Source organism: Arvicanthis niloticus, chromosome 23, assembly GCF_011762505.2.
Source record: "Arvicanthis niloticus isolate mArvNil1 chromosome 23, mArvNil1.pat.X, whole genome shotgun sequence".
In the NCBI taxonomy this organism is placed as follows: domain Eukaryota; kingdom Metazoa; phylum Chordata; class Mammalia; order Rodentia; family Muridae; genus Arvicanthis; species Arvicanthis niloticus.
In genome coordinates this window covers 29242278-29260382 of record NC_133430.1, presented here as the reverse complement: position 1 = coordinate 29260382, position 18105 = coordinate 29242278, and the positions used below count along the sequence as shown (strand labels likewise).

The following is an 18105-nucleotide window of genomic DNA, read 5'->3' as shown; positions in this document are numbered from 1 at the left end:
ATTCTGAATGCTGAAAACCTGAGAGTATAAATTATCCAGCCTTGTTACGGCAGCACAAAATGGACTGAGACATATATGAAGACAGACACATCATGATGTTTGCAAGTGCTGCACCTCCGATGTATGAACTACACAGGCTGCAGGTAAAAGAGTGAGAAAGGGTGTTCCATGCAAACAGTAAACGGTAACCGAGAGAGTGCGATGGCTAGACCTGTATGAGACAACATGGGTTCAAGCTGGACGCGGTGGTGAACATGATAACAGACCTCTGAACCTGTAAACCAGCCCCAATTAAATATTGTCCTTTATAAGAGTTGCCTTGGTCATGGTGTCTGTTCACAGCAATGGAAACTCTGACTAAGACAGTGGGCATACACAGCAAACTCTCAGCCCTAATGAGTGACATCAGTGTTACTTTCAGTTTTTCATCCAGTAATATTACAAGCTGTTCTATCGTGCCTGATGTATATTTCACGTTTTTGCCAGGCTGCCATCTCTGGCAGGGATCACCCATCGTTTTGCTTTCGTGGCAACAATAAGAGAATACCTATTTTCCCACAATTCAACATCAGAGTCTGATTTGCAAACCATTTAGGAAACTGACAGAATTCAGTACGTGATGACTGTTTCCCTTATTTTCCTTTCTGTGAGACAGGATCTGGCTGTGTTTCCCAGGTTGGTCCTGAACATCTGGGCTCAAGTACTCATCTGATCCCAGCTTCCTGAATTGCTGGGACTGCATTTGTTTACCATCAACCCAACTTGGTATCTGTGACAGTTATTACTGATTGTCAACTTGGTAAGTTGATATATTTGTATCTGATAAAACTTATCTAGAATCACCTGTGAGAAAAGCATCTGTGAATGGCAATGAGGAATTATCTAGATTAGGTTAGTCTCTGGGCTTCCCTGGGAAGGATTATCTTGATTGTGTTAACTGGAGTGAGAAGACCTGCTCTAAAAACAGGTGGCACCATCCCCTAGGTTTGAGTCCTGGACTGCATAAACAAAAAGGAGCGAGTTAAGCGTGCATCCCCCCAGTTCCTAACCCGGGATGCAACCTGACCACCGAAGCACCTCACCCTCCTGCCACCACAACTTTCTCCCTATAGTGATCTGAATGAGAATGGCCCCAGACTCATATGCTTGAATGCTTGGTCCACAGTTGGTGGAATTATTTGGGAAGGATTAGGGCGTGTGACCTTGTTGGAGGAAATGTATCACTGGAGGGTGGGCTTTGATGTTTCAAAAGATTTATGTCAGCCGGGAGGTGGTGGCGCACGCCTGTAATCCCAGCACTTGGGAGGCAGAGGCAGGCGGATTTCTGAGTTCGAGGCCAGCCTGGTCTACAGAGTGAGTTCCAGGACAGCCCAGGCTATACAGAGAAACCCTGTCTCGAAAAACCAAAAAAAAAAAAAAAAAAAAAAAAAAAGATTTATGTCACTCCCAGGTACCTACACACACCCCTCTTTCTCTGTCTCTGGCTTGTGGGTCAGATGTAAGCTCTCATCCACCACTCCAGTGCCGGCCTGCTGCCAAGCTCCACAACATGACATCCATGGGCTTACCCTCTAAAAGTGTAAGCAAGCCCCTCCCCCCCTCCCCCCCCATTAAATGTTTTCTTTTGTAAGTTGCCTTGGTCATGGTGTCTTTTCACAGCAATAAGAAAACAACTAAGAAACTCACCACGATAGACTGTATCCTTGAATTGTAAGCAAAAATAAATCTTTTCTCACATAAGAGTCTTTTATCACAGCAACAAGATAAATAACTCATATACTTTTCATTTGTGTTTATTTTATTAAGTTAGAGCACATGGATATCTATCTTTTACTTTACTTCCTTAAAAGCAATCCTTGGAAATAAAATTCCTTGTCATAAGGTTTGTCTATCAAGACTTTCATATCCACTACTTAATTTCTCTCCAAGTTTCACTTCTGCTAGCAGGGAATAAATGTGACCATTTTCCATATCATAATGAACACATAATCTTTACCAATCTGCTGGATCATGATGACACACTATTTAACTTACAGTCTTTTGATAGATTACATCAAAACAAACCCTTAATACATATAATGTCTCTTTTTCTTAAAAAATAAATAAGCTCATACTATAGCATTAGCCTACCCTTCCACTCAGTAACGATAGTGACCCTTCTGTGTTATGTGTGCATCGTGTATATAGGTGTTTGCATGCGTGCAGGTGCATGCATGTATATGTGTGTGGAGAACAGAAGTCAACCTCAAGTGTCTTCAATCACTCATCATTTATTTATTTATTTATTTATTTATTTATTTATTTATTTATTTTGATAGGGTCTCCCTAAGCACTACTGGATGGCCTGGAACTCACTACCTGCCTCTACTGGATATCCACCACCACACTCAGTCCTCTACCTATGTTTTTTAATTTATGTGTGTGTGTGTGTATATGTATGTGACATGTGAGTACATGTATGCGTGCTACAGAGTAAGTGTGGCGGTCAGAGGAGACCTCTCGGAGTCGGTCCTCGCCCTCCACCGTGTTTTGAGGGGAGGGTCTCCTGCGGTTTCGTCCTGCTGCTGTGTACTCCAGCTTGGCTGGCACTTGAGCTCCTGGGCAATTCTGCCATCTCTGCCACCCACCTCAGCATAGCGGTGCTGGGGTAGCAGGTGTGCGCCACCACAGCCAGCTTTTTACATGGGTTCTAGGGATTCCATCATCGAGCTTATGGGCAAGTACTTTTACCCATGAGCCATCTCTCTGACTTCTACCTTACTTTTTGAGATAGGCTCTTACCGAAGTTCAACAATTTGGCTGGGCTGGCTGGCTGGCAAACCTCCTGTCTCTGCTTCCTCAGCACTGGGGTTACAGTTGTATGTTGTCATACCTGGTATTAATACCATGGTATTAGGGATCTGAACTCAGGGCCTCCTGATTACAAAGCAAGCAGTTTCCTAAGTGACCTCCCCAGCCCTGCTCTTTCATCCACTTACAACAGAGCACAGAGTCTGTCCTTCAGACATCACTCTGGCAAACATTTGTATAATACACAGGAGTCACATAAAAAAAATTGAATTAAAAAAAAAAAAAAAAAAAAAAGAAGAACTTGAGTTAATGACTACCTCCATTCAACAGACCTTTCCTAGGCCCTCGCTACGTGCCAGATACCATGTTCCATGCTGTGAGCAGAGTTAAATGTGTACCTTCAAAGACCTAGTCTACTACATAAAGAAAACTGGCAAGCAGGTAATTGGAAATACATGATACTATCTAGATAGAATAATTAACGAGATTATCATGGAAACACTTAACAAATCGGACAAGTATCAAAGGCTGCCTGAAACAGATGACAGTTAAGCTGTCTTAATGAGTAAGCAGGGCCCAGCCAAGTCAAATGGGAAGGACACTGCAGGCAAAGGAAACGGAATAAGCCAAAGTGTGTGTGCTAGAAGCCATAGCAAAGGTACAAACAGGTCACCGAGACACTCAGTGGCAGATCATCTACACAGCATGATCAGGCCTTGGGTTCAACACCTACCTACCCATCCCTTGAAGGACCTTGAGAAAACAGATTTCATTAATTTCACTCAGTTCTTCCTGAATTTTTTTTAAACTAAGGAGTATTTACTTACTTTTAGATGTATGTATGTATGTATTTTATGTATATGGGTACTTTTCCTACACATACATCTGCACACCAGAAGATGGCATCAGACAGGTGTGAGATGCCAGTTAGGTGCTGGAAACTAAACTCGGGGACCTTGGTGGTCAGATTTGTGGAAGCCTTCAGAAGGGGTGGATACCAGATCAGACAAAAAGCTTCTGCAGAAGCCTACAGAAGACAGAGAAACCTAACTAATAAAGATAGTTGAAACAGGCTCTGGAGGCCACAGCTAGAAAATAACTAGGTGGCCAAATTGTTTTTGGTACGTGATGCTGGCTCCTAAGCAGCATTTTTTTTTTCTCTCCTAAGGGCTGAACAACTACCTGTGTGACATGCCCTCAAGCCTTGCTGAGGACTTATATTTAGTTCAACGGTACAGATCTGAAGTTCCCATCTTCCCCTATAGAACAGCTGGTAGGTACATCTACAGCTGACCTCAACAGGCCTCGGTGCTGATATAAATTCTATCTACAGGTCCCTCAGGACAGCAGATGCAGGAGTCATTTGTCAGCCTTTTGGTTTTTAAATACCCAACCATCTCCCTAAGAGAGAGACTGGCTGTTTCAGACACTGTAAAGATGTAACAAAAGAGCTTTAATTCCCAACACCAGAAAGTCAGGAGACAGGCACATAACCTAATGCCCCACCTGGGACCTGAAACAGGGCTGCAGAATTCTAGCAGCATCTAGAGCACTGGCAGCAGGGGCCTCGTCTAGCCTCTGGTCCCCCCCCCCCCCCAACTTTACAGCAATTAAGTGAGTCTTCCTTATCCTTCTAATGAATCCTCTCCCTGCAATCAGAATTATCTTCTGTTGCTTGAAACAAGAAATCTAACAAAAACCCCTAGATAGGATTTTTCAGCATTCAGAATTTAAACTTAAGAGTGTCCATGGCCTCCTGGCCTCGTTCTGATCATCCTTATTGTTCCAGCAAAGACCTGATAACTTGTGGCCGCTTTCCAAGTCGTTTCCATAAAGCAACCATCCCTGGCCTCACTTAAGACATCTGTTTATATCAGGCTGCCAGGTTACATAAGAATCATTTGTGATGCCCCAGAACAAGTTCCATATTAACATCAATGACCGCTGATCACAGATCACCACTAACATATAACAATGAATTCTTGGTCTATCGTGAGAATTACCAGAGTGTAACGGCAGTAAGACGTGAACACACAGGACTGGAGAAATGGTGCTGGCACACTTGCTCAGTCTAGGATGGTCCCAGATTTCTATTTGTGAAGGCTGTCATTATCTGTGAACTGCAATGAAGTGGAATATAATAAGATAAGGTAAGCCTTCTCATACTGCTTAGGATCCAGCTATTCTGCAAAGCAACCCTTTCCATGCTTGACATGATTTTGAAGTGTTTGCAACCTTTCACTTCTATGTACACCTGTCAATTTCCACCCCTGAAGAAAACACCAAAACTCTTCTGGGATAACTCCTGATGCTACATGCACAAGCAACCTGGGGACTAAAGGACCTCTTTATAATCTCAGTTTTCCACTCTACAAATAAGAAGCATGCTTCCAGTTACTTGTTGATAAAAGAGACTGGCTCTAGCCAGGCTGGCCTCCAACTCGCTACATAGCCAAGGCCTTTATATAGATAGTTATATTTATATAGATTTATATAGATATATAGATGCCCTTTATTTTCTCTCAATAACATACACAATCTGAACAAGGTTTTGTATACGTAACGGAGCTAGTCACTGTGCTAACTGCCATGGTCTGGATACAGTTATGTCTGTATACAGGTTCATGTGTAAGGAACTTGTACCCCAAAGTGAAGGCCTTGGGAGGTGAGTGGCCATTTCAAGGGGGGAAGGGGGGCTGAGTGGGACGGCCCTAGATTTGGGGAGGTATGTGCTTTGTTTTTTGTTTTCTTTTTTTTCCCCCATAATCACATGGGGCAGCTTCTGGTCCACACTGAAAAGTGCAGAAAAACAGCAAAAGGAAATAAGGCGCACAGAGCTCAGGTCTCACAGCTAGAAGCTAGGGGAAGGGAAGCAGAAGCCTCATTCCAAAGCTAAGCGAGACAGTCCCTGTCCATCCTGGTGAAGGCAGGCTGTCCTACCCACAGAAAAAGTCTCCAGCTCTCACACAAGCCTCAAATCCAACCGTGTGTCTTGGTGACCCAGTGAGTCCTCTGGTGGGACAGGTCAGCAGTAGAAAGAACTTTCTTTTTATAACTTAAAGTGCCTCAGTGTGCTGCGTGTGATCAGAAAGGAAACCTGGTATGTAAAACTCAGCTACCCTTCCGGTCTGGGCCAGAACACTGAGCAGATCTTGGGTGGCAGCTCTGTCCCCAACATCCAAGAACCCAGAGGAAGCAGGGATCCCAGGCGCTCGAACTCAGGCAGTATCTTAGGTAAGCAGACAGCAGGGCCCGCCCTAAACAGGGAGTAACTGGGAACCAAAAGGACCCAGGAAGTCACTCCTGGCCTGGAACACTAGTTCCTTCCGGTCTGGGCCAGAGCACTGAGCAGATCTTGGGTGGCAGCTCTGTCCCCAACCTCCAAGAACCCAGAGGAAGCAGGGATCCCAGGCTCTCTAACTTGGACAGTGTCTTAGAAACTAGTTCTCAGATCTGAGGCCTAGATCAGACCTCTGCCAGGTCTCCTGTTGTGTGGACCCCGGATTCCACCTGAGACATACTGGAAGGTCCACTCAATCCAGATCCACAGAGGAACAAATGAACTCAGGGCTTCAGACAACATATCCTGAGATATTCTAGAGGAGACACTGCACCCAGAACAGCAGACACCTAGCTGGACTACTACCTTGGAGGCACCATATCCTGAGGCATCCTAGAGGTACCACTGTAATCAGTGCAGTTGGAAAAGATCACAGAGACATCTGGACCCCTAGGAGATCAGACACAAGCTAGATAACTAGAAAGACAGGCTTCAGTCAGAGACAGCAAGTACAGGCAGCACTAGAGTTAACCAGATGGCAAAAGGCAAGAGCAAGAATGTAAGTAACAGGAACCAAAGTTACATGGCATCATCAGAACCCAGCTCCCCCATCAGAGCAAGCCCTGAACACCCCATCACACCAGAAAAGCAGGAATCAGAATTAAAATCACTTCTCATGATGATGATAGAGGGCTTTAAGAAAGACATAAATAACACTCTCAAAGAACTTAAGGAGAGCACTGGTAGACAGATAGAAACCCTTAAAGAGGAAACACAAAAATCCCTTAAGGAATTTAAAGAAAATGCAACCAAACGGGAAAAGGAATTAAACAGAACCATGCAGGATCTAAAAATGGAAGTAGAAACAATAAAGAAATCACAAAGGGACAATACCCTGGAGATAGAAAACCTAAAAAAAAGATCAGGAGTCATAGACACAAGTATCACCAACAGAATACAAGAGATGGAAGAGAGAATCTCATGTGCAGAAGATACCATGGAAAACATTGACACAACTGTCAAAGAAAATGCAAAATACAAAAAGCTACTAACCCAAAATATACAAGAAATCCAAGACACAATGAGAAGGCCAAATCTAAGGATAATAGGTATAGATGAGGGGGAAGACTCCCAACTAAAAGGACCAGTAAATATCCTCAACAAAATTATAGAGGAAAACTTCCCTAACCTAAAGAAAGAGATGTCCATAAATATACAAGAAGCTTACAGAACTCCAAATAGTTTAGACCAGAAAAGAAATACTTCCCGCCATATAATAGTCAAAACATCAAATGTACAAAACAAAGAAAAAATACTAAAAGCAGTAAGGGAAAAAGGCAAAGTAACATATAAAGGCAGACCTATAAGAATTATACCAGACTTCTCACCAGAGATCATAAAAGCCAGAAGATCCTGGACCGATATCATACAGACCCTAAGAGAACACAAATGCCAGCCCAGACTACTATACCCAGCAAAACTGTCAATCATTATTGATGGAGAAACCAAAATATTCCATGACAAATCCAAATTTACACAGTATCTCAACACAAATCCAGCACTTCAAAGAATAATTGGTGGAAAACTCCAACACAAGGAGTGAAACTACAACCTAGAAAAAGCAAGAAAGTAATCTTCCAAAAACCCCAAAAGAAGATAGTTACACAAACATATCTCCACGGATGTTAGCCCAAAAGCTTGGATTAGCGAAGACTCAACCCACAGACCACATGAAGCTCATGAAGAAGGAAGACCAAGAGGGGATGCCTCAGTTCTACTTAGAACGAGAAATAAAAATGCTCAAGGGAGCAAATAGGGAAACAAAACATGGAACAGAAACTGAAGGAGGGGCCATCAGGAGACCTTTTCACCTGGGTATTCACCCCATGTACAGCCACCTAATCTAAACACTGTTGTGGATGGCTGGAAGTGCATAATGTGAGGAACATGATATAGCTGTCTCCTTAGAGGTCAGCCAAAGACTAAAACACTCAGAGGACAATGTTCACAATTAACCACTGATATGATCAGGGGTTTCCCAATGGAGAACTTAGTGAGAGGAGTGAAGGAGCAGAAAGGGTTATTGACCCCAGGTGGAAAGCAACAATACCAAACAACCAGAGCCCCCCAGGGTCTAAACCACCAGCCTGGGAACACATAGGGAGGGATCCAAGACTCCAGAGGTATATGTAGGGGAGGATGGCCCTGTCGGACATAGGTGGGAGAGGAGTTTCTTGGTCCCATAAAAAAATGAATGAAAAATGAATGAATGAACACACAGTGGGGGGGGGGATGTGAGGGCAGGGAGGGGATAGTGAGGGGGGTAGGTGTGGTCACTGCCTCATAGAAGCATGAGGAGGGGGATGGGATAGGTTTCTGGGTTGTGGGAGGAAGTAGACTAAGGGGATAAAATCTGAAACGTAAATACTACAACCAATTTTAACAAGCGGAAAAAAAAAAAGTCTTCAGAACCAACATCTTTAAAAAAAAAAATGTCAGCCCCCTGGGGGTGGGAAATTTTTTTTTTCTTGATACTAAAACTTGTTCTGAGAATTGTATATTGCAGAATACACAGCCTTGGTGTATCTACTCATCAAGCATACTGAGCAGACCTGCCCAAACCTCTGATGTCCTGGAATTCCATCTGGATTCAGTGAAGACACAGCATCAGAGGCTTATCAACTTAATCTCCCCCACACCCCTCTTCTAAAATCTCAACGCCCTTAATCAGCTTGAAGAAGTTAAAGAAGAGTCAGCGCCCCTATTCCCTGAGCTTGGGGACTAATGTGGTTAATAATGGTCTGTCTTTCTAGGGACAAGTAGTGGTTTTGTTGGAACAGGGGGGATTAGCTAGGACTTACTGCATAGCCATAACCTATTGGTAGAAATCTGTATAATTATTATCAAGATGAAGTTATAATTTCTTAAATGGTACAAAATTTGCTCTCAAATTTAAGGTTTTCATTGGTACGAGCCTCTTATTAATATAAAAATGAGATGAATATTGATACACTCATGGGCATTGTGCCTGTATAACACATTTAGGAATACAAGGCCTAGACCCAGCCCTTTTTTAACTTTTTTAACTGATTTGGGACGGTTAACCTATGAGTTAAGGGACTATAGCAAATTCATATTTTTGAGTTTATTGTTAGGGTGTTTTCCATATTTTACTTAGAAATAGCTGAGAGGAGTTAACAGAAAACAGTCCAGGTTACCTTACATGGATAGTTGGTTTTCAAAACATCAGAAGTCCATAGAACTGATGCTACAAATATTTATATATTAATGTTCATATTGATTAGAGACCTGTCTGCTCCTGACAGCTTCCTGTCGTGGATTCTAAGAAGAAATTGAGCATCCTTGGAGTTACTCCAGTTGTGTGGTAACAGCCACTAGGCAAGAATTGCCTCTCTCCATCTACAGACAAATTACTGTCCAGAAAAGGACACACATGCAGAATAGTCGACTGATTATATCTGCCTAGACAGAGTAATCAGTCCTTAATAATCCTGCATCACCAAGGTCTGTCAGATGATTCTGGGCCAGAAGGCTGAAGATTTGATGCTCCAACGTTCGGTAGTATAGGGGCTTTTCAGGTGTTCAGCGGTCTCTATAAATTGGCTAAGTTTTAGAAGCTATGCTTTGTGCTTCCCACAATTATAGTTAACTCAGTCATTCTGGATTTCTGACGGGGTTGAAAACTTATAGCTATTTACCGTAAGAGAAAAGATTTGAGTGGATGGTCGTTAACTGACATTCATCCTAAAGCCAGGTTCAGAACTAAATGTTTTAGTTAAGATAGATGACAGAGGTTCTGGTTAGTCAACAAAATGATGGACTGGGTATTAGGACTATCTTGTACCTCACTGGTACAAATTGGCATAATTATGCTCTAATTGTATTTTGAGAGAAAAGTTTCATTTTAACAGGAAAGGTGATGTGTAGGAGGAGCTAAGGTAGGAGGAGTACTGAGAGGAAGAAAAGGAGTAAGAAGAGGAGGAGAAGAAGGATAGGAGAAGCTAGGTGATGAAAGAGAGAAAGAGGGGGGAGACATGGAGGCAGATATTCATGTATCTCCACCAGTCAAAGATAGTTGTTATATCTAGGTCGGTTAGTGGGTTACACCTCTGATTGAACAATTCCAAACTTATAATGCTTATGATTAACATTATTTTAAAAAAATGTATAAATGCAAAATGGAAATGGGGGCATGGGATTAGGGGTTTTCTAAGGGGGGGGGAATGGGGAAAGGGGATGGCATCTGAAGTGTAAATAAAATATCTAAAAAAAAAAAAAAAAAAAAAAAACTCAGCTACCCTGTGGGATACAAGGAACAATAACCATTCAGGAGACTGTAGACTGGGAGACAACTGGGGGTGGGGGCAGTCCTGGGGAGCAAAAGACTAGGAGGCCAGATGCTCATAGAGCAAGCAGAGAAGGGCAAGTGGAGGCTGTGCCCAACCAGGAAGTTTACTTTGAGATTGGGGGGTTGGAGGGAGGGAGGGCAGCCTCTGCAGGCAATGGCTCAGGCTAACCTCCTCAGAAAATGACTCTGGAGCTAGATAACCTTGAGCCTGAGCTTGTGGGTGGGGGTGTCAAACTCTGCTATCAGACATTTGCTTTGAGGCTTGCTGCTGTAGAGAGAAGAAGAGGTCTCCAGTGGACGATGAAAAATTGACAGCCACACACCATTCAACATGTTATTAAAGCTTAGCTCATTTAGAAAGTAGGGAGACTAGTCCTTCTATAAAGATCTGCAGACTGTGTGTGCTTCCCCCATTCCTAACACACACACACACACACGGGAGGACACGCTCGGGAAGACACGCCCGCCTAGAACATCAAGAAGGGATTCTTGGGGGTAAGAGAACCTGACTGTTCCATAGGCACAAAGCTAAGCGGGACCAGCAAGGGCCCCCGAGCTCCAAGAAAGTGAAGCTCAAGTGAAGTGAGCTATCACAGACATCAGACACTTGTGTAGCACAAGCACCACAAACACCATAGCAAAGACAAAGGTCTACAAGCGTAACGGACTGACACCTCGGCCACGCGCCTAGCAGAGAGCTTTTGTTATTTTGTACGTGTATGGTGTACATATATGTATGTGTGCATATACAGCCATGTATGGCATGAAAGAGGAACTATGTGCAAAGAGGAAAGAGCTGGGGGGTGGGGGAGAAAGTAGCGAAGGGTAGAAAGCACAAAAGATTACATTTTCTCTCATACATGGAGTCTGCACCTGTACATGTATGTACACATGAAAGGAATGGAGCCTATTCTGGGAGAATGAGCAGCGAGAGAGAGAGACAGGAGCAATGAGAGAGGACAGAGCAAATACAAGTACTCTAAAATTAAAAGACACATGGGGCTGGGGAGGTGGCTTAGCAGTGAGGAGCACTTGCCTTTCTAGAGGCCCCACTTTGGGCCTCAGCACTCACACGGGGCCCACATGCACAAGTACAAACTCATACCCTACATACACATAGCTAAAAGTAAAGCTTCCCTAGGCATGGCGGCCCGTGGCTTTGATCCCAGCACTTGGGAGGCAGAGGCGGATCTCTGTAAATTTGAGGCCAGCCCAGTCTACATAAGCAAGTTCTACACCAGCCAGGGCTATACAAAGAGACTCGTATCTCAAAATTAAATTAAATTAAAAAGAAATGAAATCTTTAAGTGCGTATCAAAATAATTACTACTGAATGATTTTGTTGGCAATGGTACATTATGAAAGTTGGTAGCCGGGCGGTGGTGGCACACGCCTTTAATCCCAGCACTTGGGAGGCAGAGGCAGGCGAATTTCTGAGTTCGAGGCCAGCCTGGTCTACAGAATGAGTTCCAGGACAGCCAGAGCTACACAGAGAAACCCTGTCTCGAAAAACCAAAAAAAAAAAAAAAAAAAAAAAAAGAAAGAAAGAAAGAAAGAAAGAAAAAGACCAGGCTAGCCTCGAACTCAGAAATCCGCCTGCCTCTGCCTCCCAAGTGCTGGGACTAAAGGCGTGCACCACCACTGCCCGGCGTAACTGGTTTTTCTTAAAGAAATCTTAATGTGTTCTTAAATTAATAGTGAATCAGCTTAAAACAATAAAATATATAAATATAAAATATATATATAAAGTTAGTACTCAAAGATATTGCTAACCTCTATTCCATGAAAAAAAAATCTGAGTTTTAAAAAAGGATCTGTCCCTAATATGCAGAAAGACTTCAATTTTAGAAAAACAAAACAAAAAAGACACAGCAGAGAACGTTCTAGCACATGAGTGTTTGTATATGTATTTCTTTTCTGACTAGGTGGATTCTTGTTAGTCAAAATTCCAAAATGTCAAAACTCTATCATGAAAGCTTCCTTCTATGTTAGCTCCTGATCTCCAAAGGCGTGGGTTTTATGTAGTCTTCCAGGGAGATTTTATGTACATGAAGGTAATGTGTATGTTTGTTTGAGTACAGGGAAGGGTGTAACGTACATATAGACATGAGATTCTGATTTTCTACACTACTGGGACATTAGACACACTACTGCAAATTTTCTAGTTACACCTCAGATACCTTATGAAGCTTTACACACACACACACACACACACACACACACACACACACACACACACACAAAGCTTTCTCATTCTTTTCTACAGCAAATATTTCATTTGATGAAAAATGAGTCATTAATTTATGAGTTCTCTATAGATGAACATTTTTTCCCAAATCTTTTACCACTCCAAATGATGCTATAATAACCTTGTGTCCATATTCTTAAACAGGAATAAACCTATATAAAATAGACACTGCAAAGAAATGGGTCAATGGAAAGTATGTTCTAATCGTGATGGTATTAACAGTGCAATTTAGGTCTCCTGGAGTAAGGCTCGTACACCCATGTTTTGTGCATCTCTACCAACAGTGAGCCATTTCTATTTTTCTTTATCGGTCAGGCTACACAAACTTCATATATCAAGAGTCACTTCTCAGAGAATCTTTTTTTCCAAACAGCTTAATGTATACAGAAAAAAAAAAAAAAGAAGATATTTTATTTTTTTTAAGTTTAAAGGAATGTCCTACCTTACTCAAGAACTGCTGGCAAAACCAACTGTAGCTGTATTCGGATAGGCAGGAAGTGTAAGGAGGAAAGAAACCATAAGCTTATTTCCCCAAGTATACAGTGTGGGAAGATGGAATCTTGTGTGAGAAAGACAGGAAAAAACAAACATAAACACATCCTTTTAGGTTTCTGAAATCTAAACCACTAGGAACAAGGAAAAGCCAATTTTTCAGTAGTGCAGATTTTAATAGGGCAGCCAAATACAAGCTAATTCTCTGTGTATTTCTAGAGAAAACAGGACAAGTTTTACAAATTAGAGGACAGTGGAGAAAGGCTTTATTATTCATTTTATGAGTGTGTATTTATCTTAGCATGGTTATAAAAGTTTAATTTCTCAAGCTAGTAATATCATGTATAACATTAAGACTGAAATAAAAGTTTAAAATAGTAACCAAATCATAGTTGAATACAGTATTCTTTACTGTGACAAGATCACTGTTATGGTTCCTAACTGGCCAAAAGCTTGGCAACAATGAGTGGAGGAGGAGAAACTGAAGCTGGACAGTAACAATTTGTAACTGATGGTCTCAACACCAAAGCAAGCATAAAATCAAAGCCTTCTTCAAAGCCTGCTTTAAGTACTTTGTATGTGACCACTTTCTTTCTTTCTTGGTTTTTGTTGTTGTTGTTTGGTTATTTTTTGTTTGTTTGTTTTGAGACAGTTTCTTTGTTGTAGCACTGGCTGTCTTGGAGCTTGCTTTGTAGACCTGGCCTCAAATCCACCGAGATCCACCTACTTCTGCGGCCAAGTGCTGGGATGAGAGGCGTGCATGGCACTACCACCCACCCAGCTCCAGACCTTTTTCAAACTATGATTTTCTTTTCAGGTTAGTGAGTGTTGCTCAGACATTCTGATCATGCTACAGATTTGAACGTACTGTGTATTCTCTTTACAGGAAAGCCAAAAAACAGGGCAGGTTTTCCCCCAAAGTGTATGAATATTAGGTCAAGGTTTCTTTAGAACTGGCTTCCTAGGACTTCCCCTTCACTAAACAGCTGCAGAAATAATTAGCCTAGCTTTTTTTTTTTTTTTTTTTTTTCAGAGCAGAGGACCCAAAAGCAGGTGATGTGGTTAGAACTGAGAGGCTTAGAGGAAAGCACATCAACTGGGTGATGTTTCAACCGAACCCAGTGACCATACAGCCCAATTTCTCTTCAGCACCCAAGAGTGGGGCAGTGTCGCTCCTCAATGGTCATTCATGAAGTGAAGTATAGCATGGTACCCAACCATCAACACTGTAAAAATGCAACAACTATTCTTTTTTAAAAGCCACAAGCCAATTATTAGCATGTCCATTTAAAAATCAGAATAGAAACTAAGAAATAAAAACAAAAAGTCCTTTTAGCATAAGCTTCCAGCCAGCACTCTACCATCCAACAGGGAGTCACCAAATTTCAAGTCCTAACTAACTTAACACGAAACAGTCACAGACATGAAACACTCCACCCCTCCCTGCAGAAGGACATACTGCACTGCTCAGTCCTACACTAGAACCATAAGCAAGTTCACCGGCCCATTTCCAGGCCTGAACATCAAATATTTGGTCATACACAGCAAACTGAGTCCTTGCTGAGATCATACCAAACATTGCCCTTTATTTTCCCCAGTGTAAATGTAATTCTCCGTGCTATTCTTCACCCCTTTTGCTCCCAGGTTAACTACAGGGCGTTTGTACGCCTGCTCTAGCCCATTTTTAGCTCCTGAAAAAATGACTCAGAGACCTAATAAATTTCTTAACAAGCTGCGGGCACTGTGCTGGGCAGACACTCATCTACTCTAACGCTCCATGGCTGCCTACTTCCCAGCTACATGGTCCTTTACCTGCAGTCTGCGTCTTACCCTAGCTGGCTCTGTTCCTTGTATGTCCTCATGGAGACTCCCTGACAGTCGGCAAATCCTCCTGGTCCTTCTCCCTTCTTCCTCTCTCTCATTCTTCCCTTTTCGATTGGGACCTCCTGACTGGAATCAGAAGTCCTGCCCTAACCTCTTCTGCCCAGCTATAGGCTGAATCAGCCGTTATTAATCAATCAGAGGTGATGGAAAAGAATCTTTACACACCACTGAGAAAAGAGATGCTCCAAATATCATGCCGAAAAGAGATGCTCCAAATATCATGCCGATACCGACGTCCAAACTGCAACCAGATCTCTGGGCACAGCAATCAGCATCTGAATACACAGTGTACAAAACCATCCCCCAATACCCTAGAGCACTGTAGACTTCAAAAAGAACCTGCCTTTAAGTGATGTAATCTGTATTCCTAAGAGAGTTTCATGATATAAGGAATGATTCTCTCTCCTCTAGGGGAATGAAGAACCCAGGTGCCCCCAAATTAAAAAAACAAAACAAAAAAACAAAAACAAAAAACTATTAAAACCAATCAGTTCCTAAGACTCTAAGAACACCATGACCACTAGAGACTTCCACTTAAACATAAACCCTTCCTTTTACCAAAACCTCAGCAACAAATACCAGCGCTGCATGGTGAAAACATGTTCTTGTTATTCTGCATACTGCCAAATTCCTGAAGGAATAAAGCACACTGAAAGACTCCCACCCTCGGTTCAATAACACATGAACATCGGCACATTTTCCCCTGCTGTGTTCTAAGATGTCAAAACCATCTTTCCGTCTCCTTCCTTTTTAGTGTCTCTGTGTTAACCAGCTCATTTTCTACTGGGAAGTGGCAGCCAACTCCCATTTTGAGCAGTTTTAAAGTTTCATTCGCAAATCTATAAAATGCCCGTCAGAGTCGCATTCCCACCGAGCTTCATCTCTGAAGCTCAAGTCCAGGCCTGAGTTTCTCTCAACTGCGGCATTTCCAACACGTGAAGCAGACCTGCAGGCCAAGGAGGTCTTAACAGTGTGTGTGCCTTATAGTTTGGCAGTAATAGCTGCTTCCAGTTCTGATAACCAAAAATGTTTGCAGATATTGCCAGATGTCCCCCGGGGTGTCAAATCGCTCCTAGTTAAAATCCACCACTCTAACCCAAGGAGAATCCTTGGTTATCTCGAGTATTATTGGATGTTCAGTCAAATCCTTGCAAATGTGACCTTCACCTTCAGATTCAGCCAGATATTTGCAGGACTTCCTGCCCAACAAACATTTTAAATACAAGTGTTAAGAGCACTCCAGGAATATGTTAGAAAATAGATCTGATATAAAACAAAGACACTCGGTTATGTTCATCACAAAAACATGAGGAAATAAAAGACAAGTTAAAGTATATGTAATTTATAAATATTTGCACATAAAGGGGACAGATGTTTATAAGACATATACCTCTACAAGGGGTTATGTGTTTAATCTTTATAATCTTTCAGAAAGTACACTTAATTTTTTCCCCCTTTTCTTTCTTGGTAGTGCTAGGGCCTAACCCTGGGCCTCACATATAAACTCTACCGCTGAGCTACATCCCACCCTAATTAGGATTTCTGTTACCATAATATCAAATATTGTTTACCACAGAGCACAAAAACTTAAAAATAGAAAAGACAAAATGTGTTAGAATGTTGTCAATAAAAATATAGTCACCAGCTTGGGGGCCGGGGGAGAGGTGTGCTCCTGAACCCTCATACAACAGGGGCATGTAGAAAAGCCACTATGTTGAAAGGTACAACCAGGAATACCTTTTCTAGTAATTTAGCCGTGTTAAATCAGCCTTTAATCTCCTCCTAGACAACTGCTTTGTACAGCGGGCATCTTGGGTTTCACATCAAGTACTTTAGTCACAGTGGCTCACAATCCTCCCACCAATGCTGTAAGGCACAGGTGCTTTTAGTACCCACATCTTATAAAAGAGGAGACTCAGACATGTTTAGAGAAGTTAAAGCGATTGTCCAAGGTCACTAAAAGTGAGGATTCACATTCCAGCCAAGCATCCGGGATCCATAGCGGTGCCTCAGTCACTGTACTGTATATCTACTTTGAGATCTCTAAAAACCAGTTACTTGCTACTTAGTGAGACCAGATCTTTCCCCTTCTAAAGTATCCTTTTAGTCGCACGCCCCTGTGATGCTCACGAGGCTGAAAGGTAACCGCGTAATAGACTGTGCCTTTAGCCTTTGGACACTTCAGTAAATTCACACGAAGGAACTTGTGTGGTCTGAAATGGAGACACTGGCCCAAGCAAGAGGAGGGTGGGTCTCCCGGAGAATGAGAGAGATCAAAATTTCTACTGCAGCCTCTAGTTCCGCCTTTCCTTTGACTACAAGGTTCCTTCGAGACCTCAAAGCTATTCCGGCTGCTTCCCATCTCTCCCACTCTGAAGGATGCAGGGGACGGCGGCTGGGCGCGGGGGGCCTATGCTAGGGCAAAGCCGGGTTCTGAGAGAGGAAGGCGGGCGCCCCGGCAGACGCCGTCAGGAGCGCGCGCTCAGGCAAGCGTAGGGGACAGAGGTGGGGTCGCGCGGGGAGCCAAAGACAGGGGCGGGAGTGAGCGCGGCGGGAATGGGGTGGGATGCGGACCCCGACTGACGCCAAAGAGGCGCGGCGGAAGGAGCCCGACTGCCAACCCGGGTGCGCCGAGAAAGGAAGCGGGACTGGAACCCCAGGGCATTTCCAAACGGAGTAGAAATCGACCTCGAGCGCGGCCGTGGGCCCCGTGGCGGTGGGGACACGGGTCGCGCGAGGTGTGCGGCCCCGAGCCGAGAGGCACCCACCCTCCCAGCGCCCGGGCCCTGCGTACCTGAGGCTGCCGCCTGGCTCTCCTCCACTCTCCGTCGATCCCCGACGCCGCCCGCCGACCCTCGGCGAGCTGCGGGGCTCCAGAAGGCCGGCCCCTCAGCTGCCTGCCGGTCCGACATCTGCAGCCCGCGCGGGGAGCGTCTCCGCAGCTAAGCCGCTACGGCTCCGGAAACAGCCGAAGGCGAAGCGAGCGCGGCAGAGGAGAGCCGAGCGGAGCCGAGCGGAGCCCAGGGCCGGAAGGAGCGGCTA

General features: G+C 43.5%; 1 protein-coding gene across 2 annotated transcripts in view; it reads right to left on the bottom strand.

The window, feature by feature from the left end:
• Positions 1–17996, bottom strand: part of Tmed8 (transmembrane p24 trafficking protein family member 8) — a 36895-nt gene extending 18899 nt beyond the window's left edge. The window contains exons 1-2 of one of the 2 annotated variants that reach the window (XM_076921566.1): positions 17858–17996; positions 4794–4910 (exon numbers count right to left, since the gene is read on the bottom strand). Coding sequence is in view for 1 of the 2 variants with exons in the window: in XM_076921565.1 (XP_076777680.1) it covers positions 17858–17975 (118 nt within the window). In the remaining variant the exon portion in view is untranslated. The remainder of the gene's footprint in view (positions 1–4793; positions 4911–17857) is intronic. The other variant, XM_076921565.1, reaches the window with a different exon arrangement.
• Positions 17997–18105: the final 109 nt, after the last annotated feature.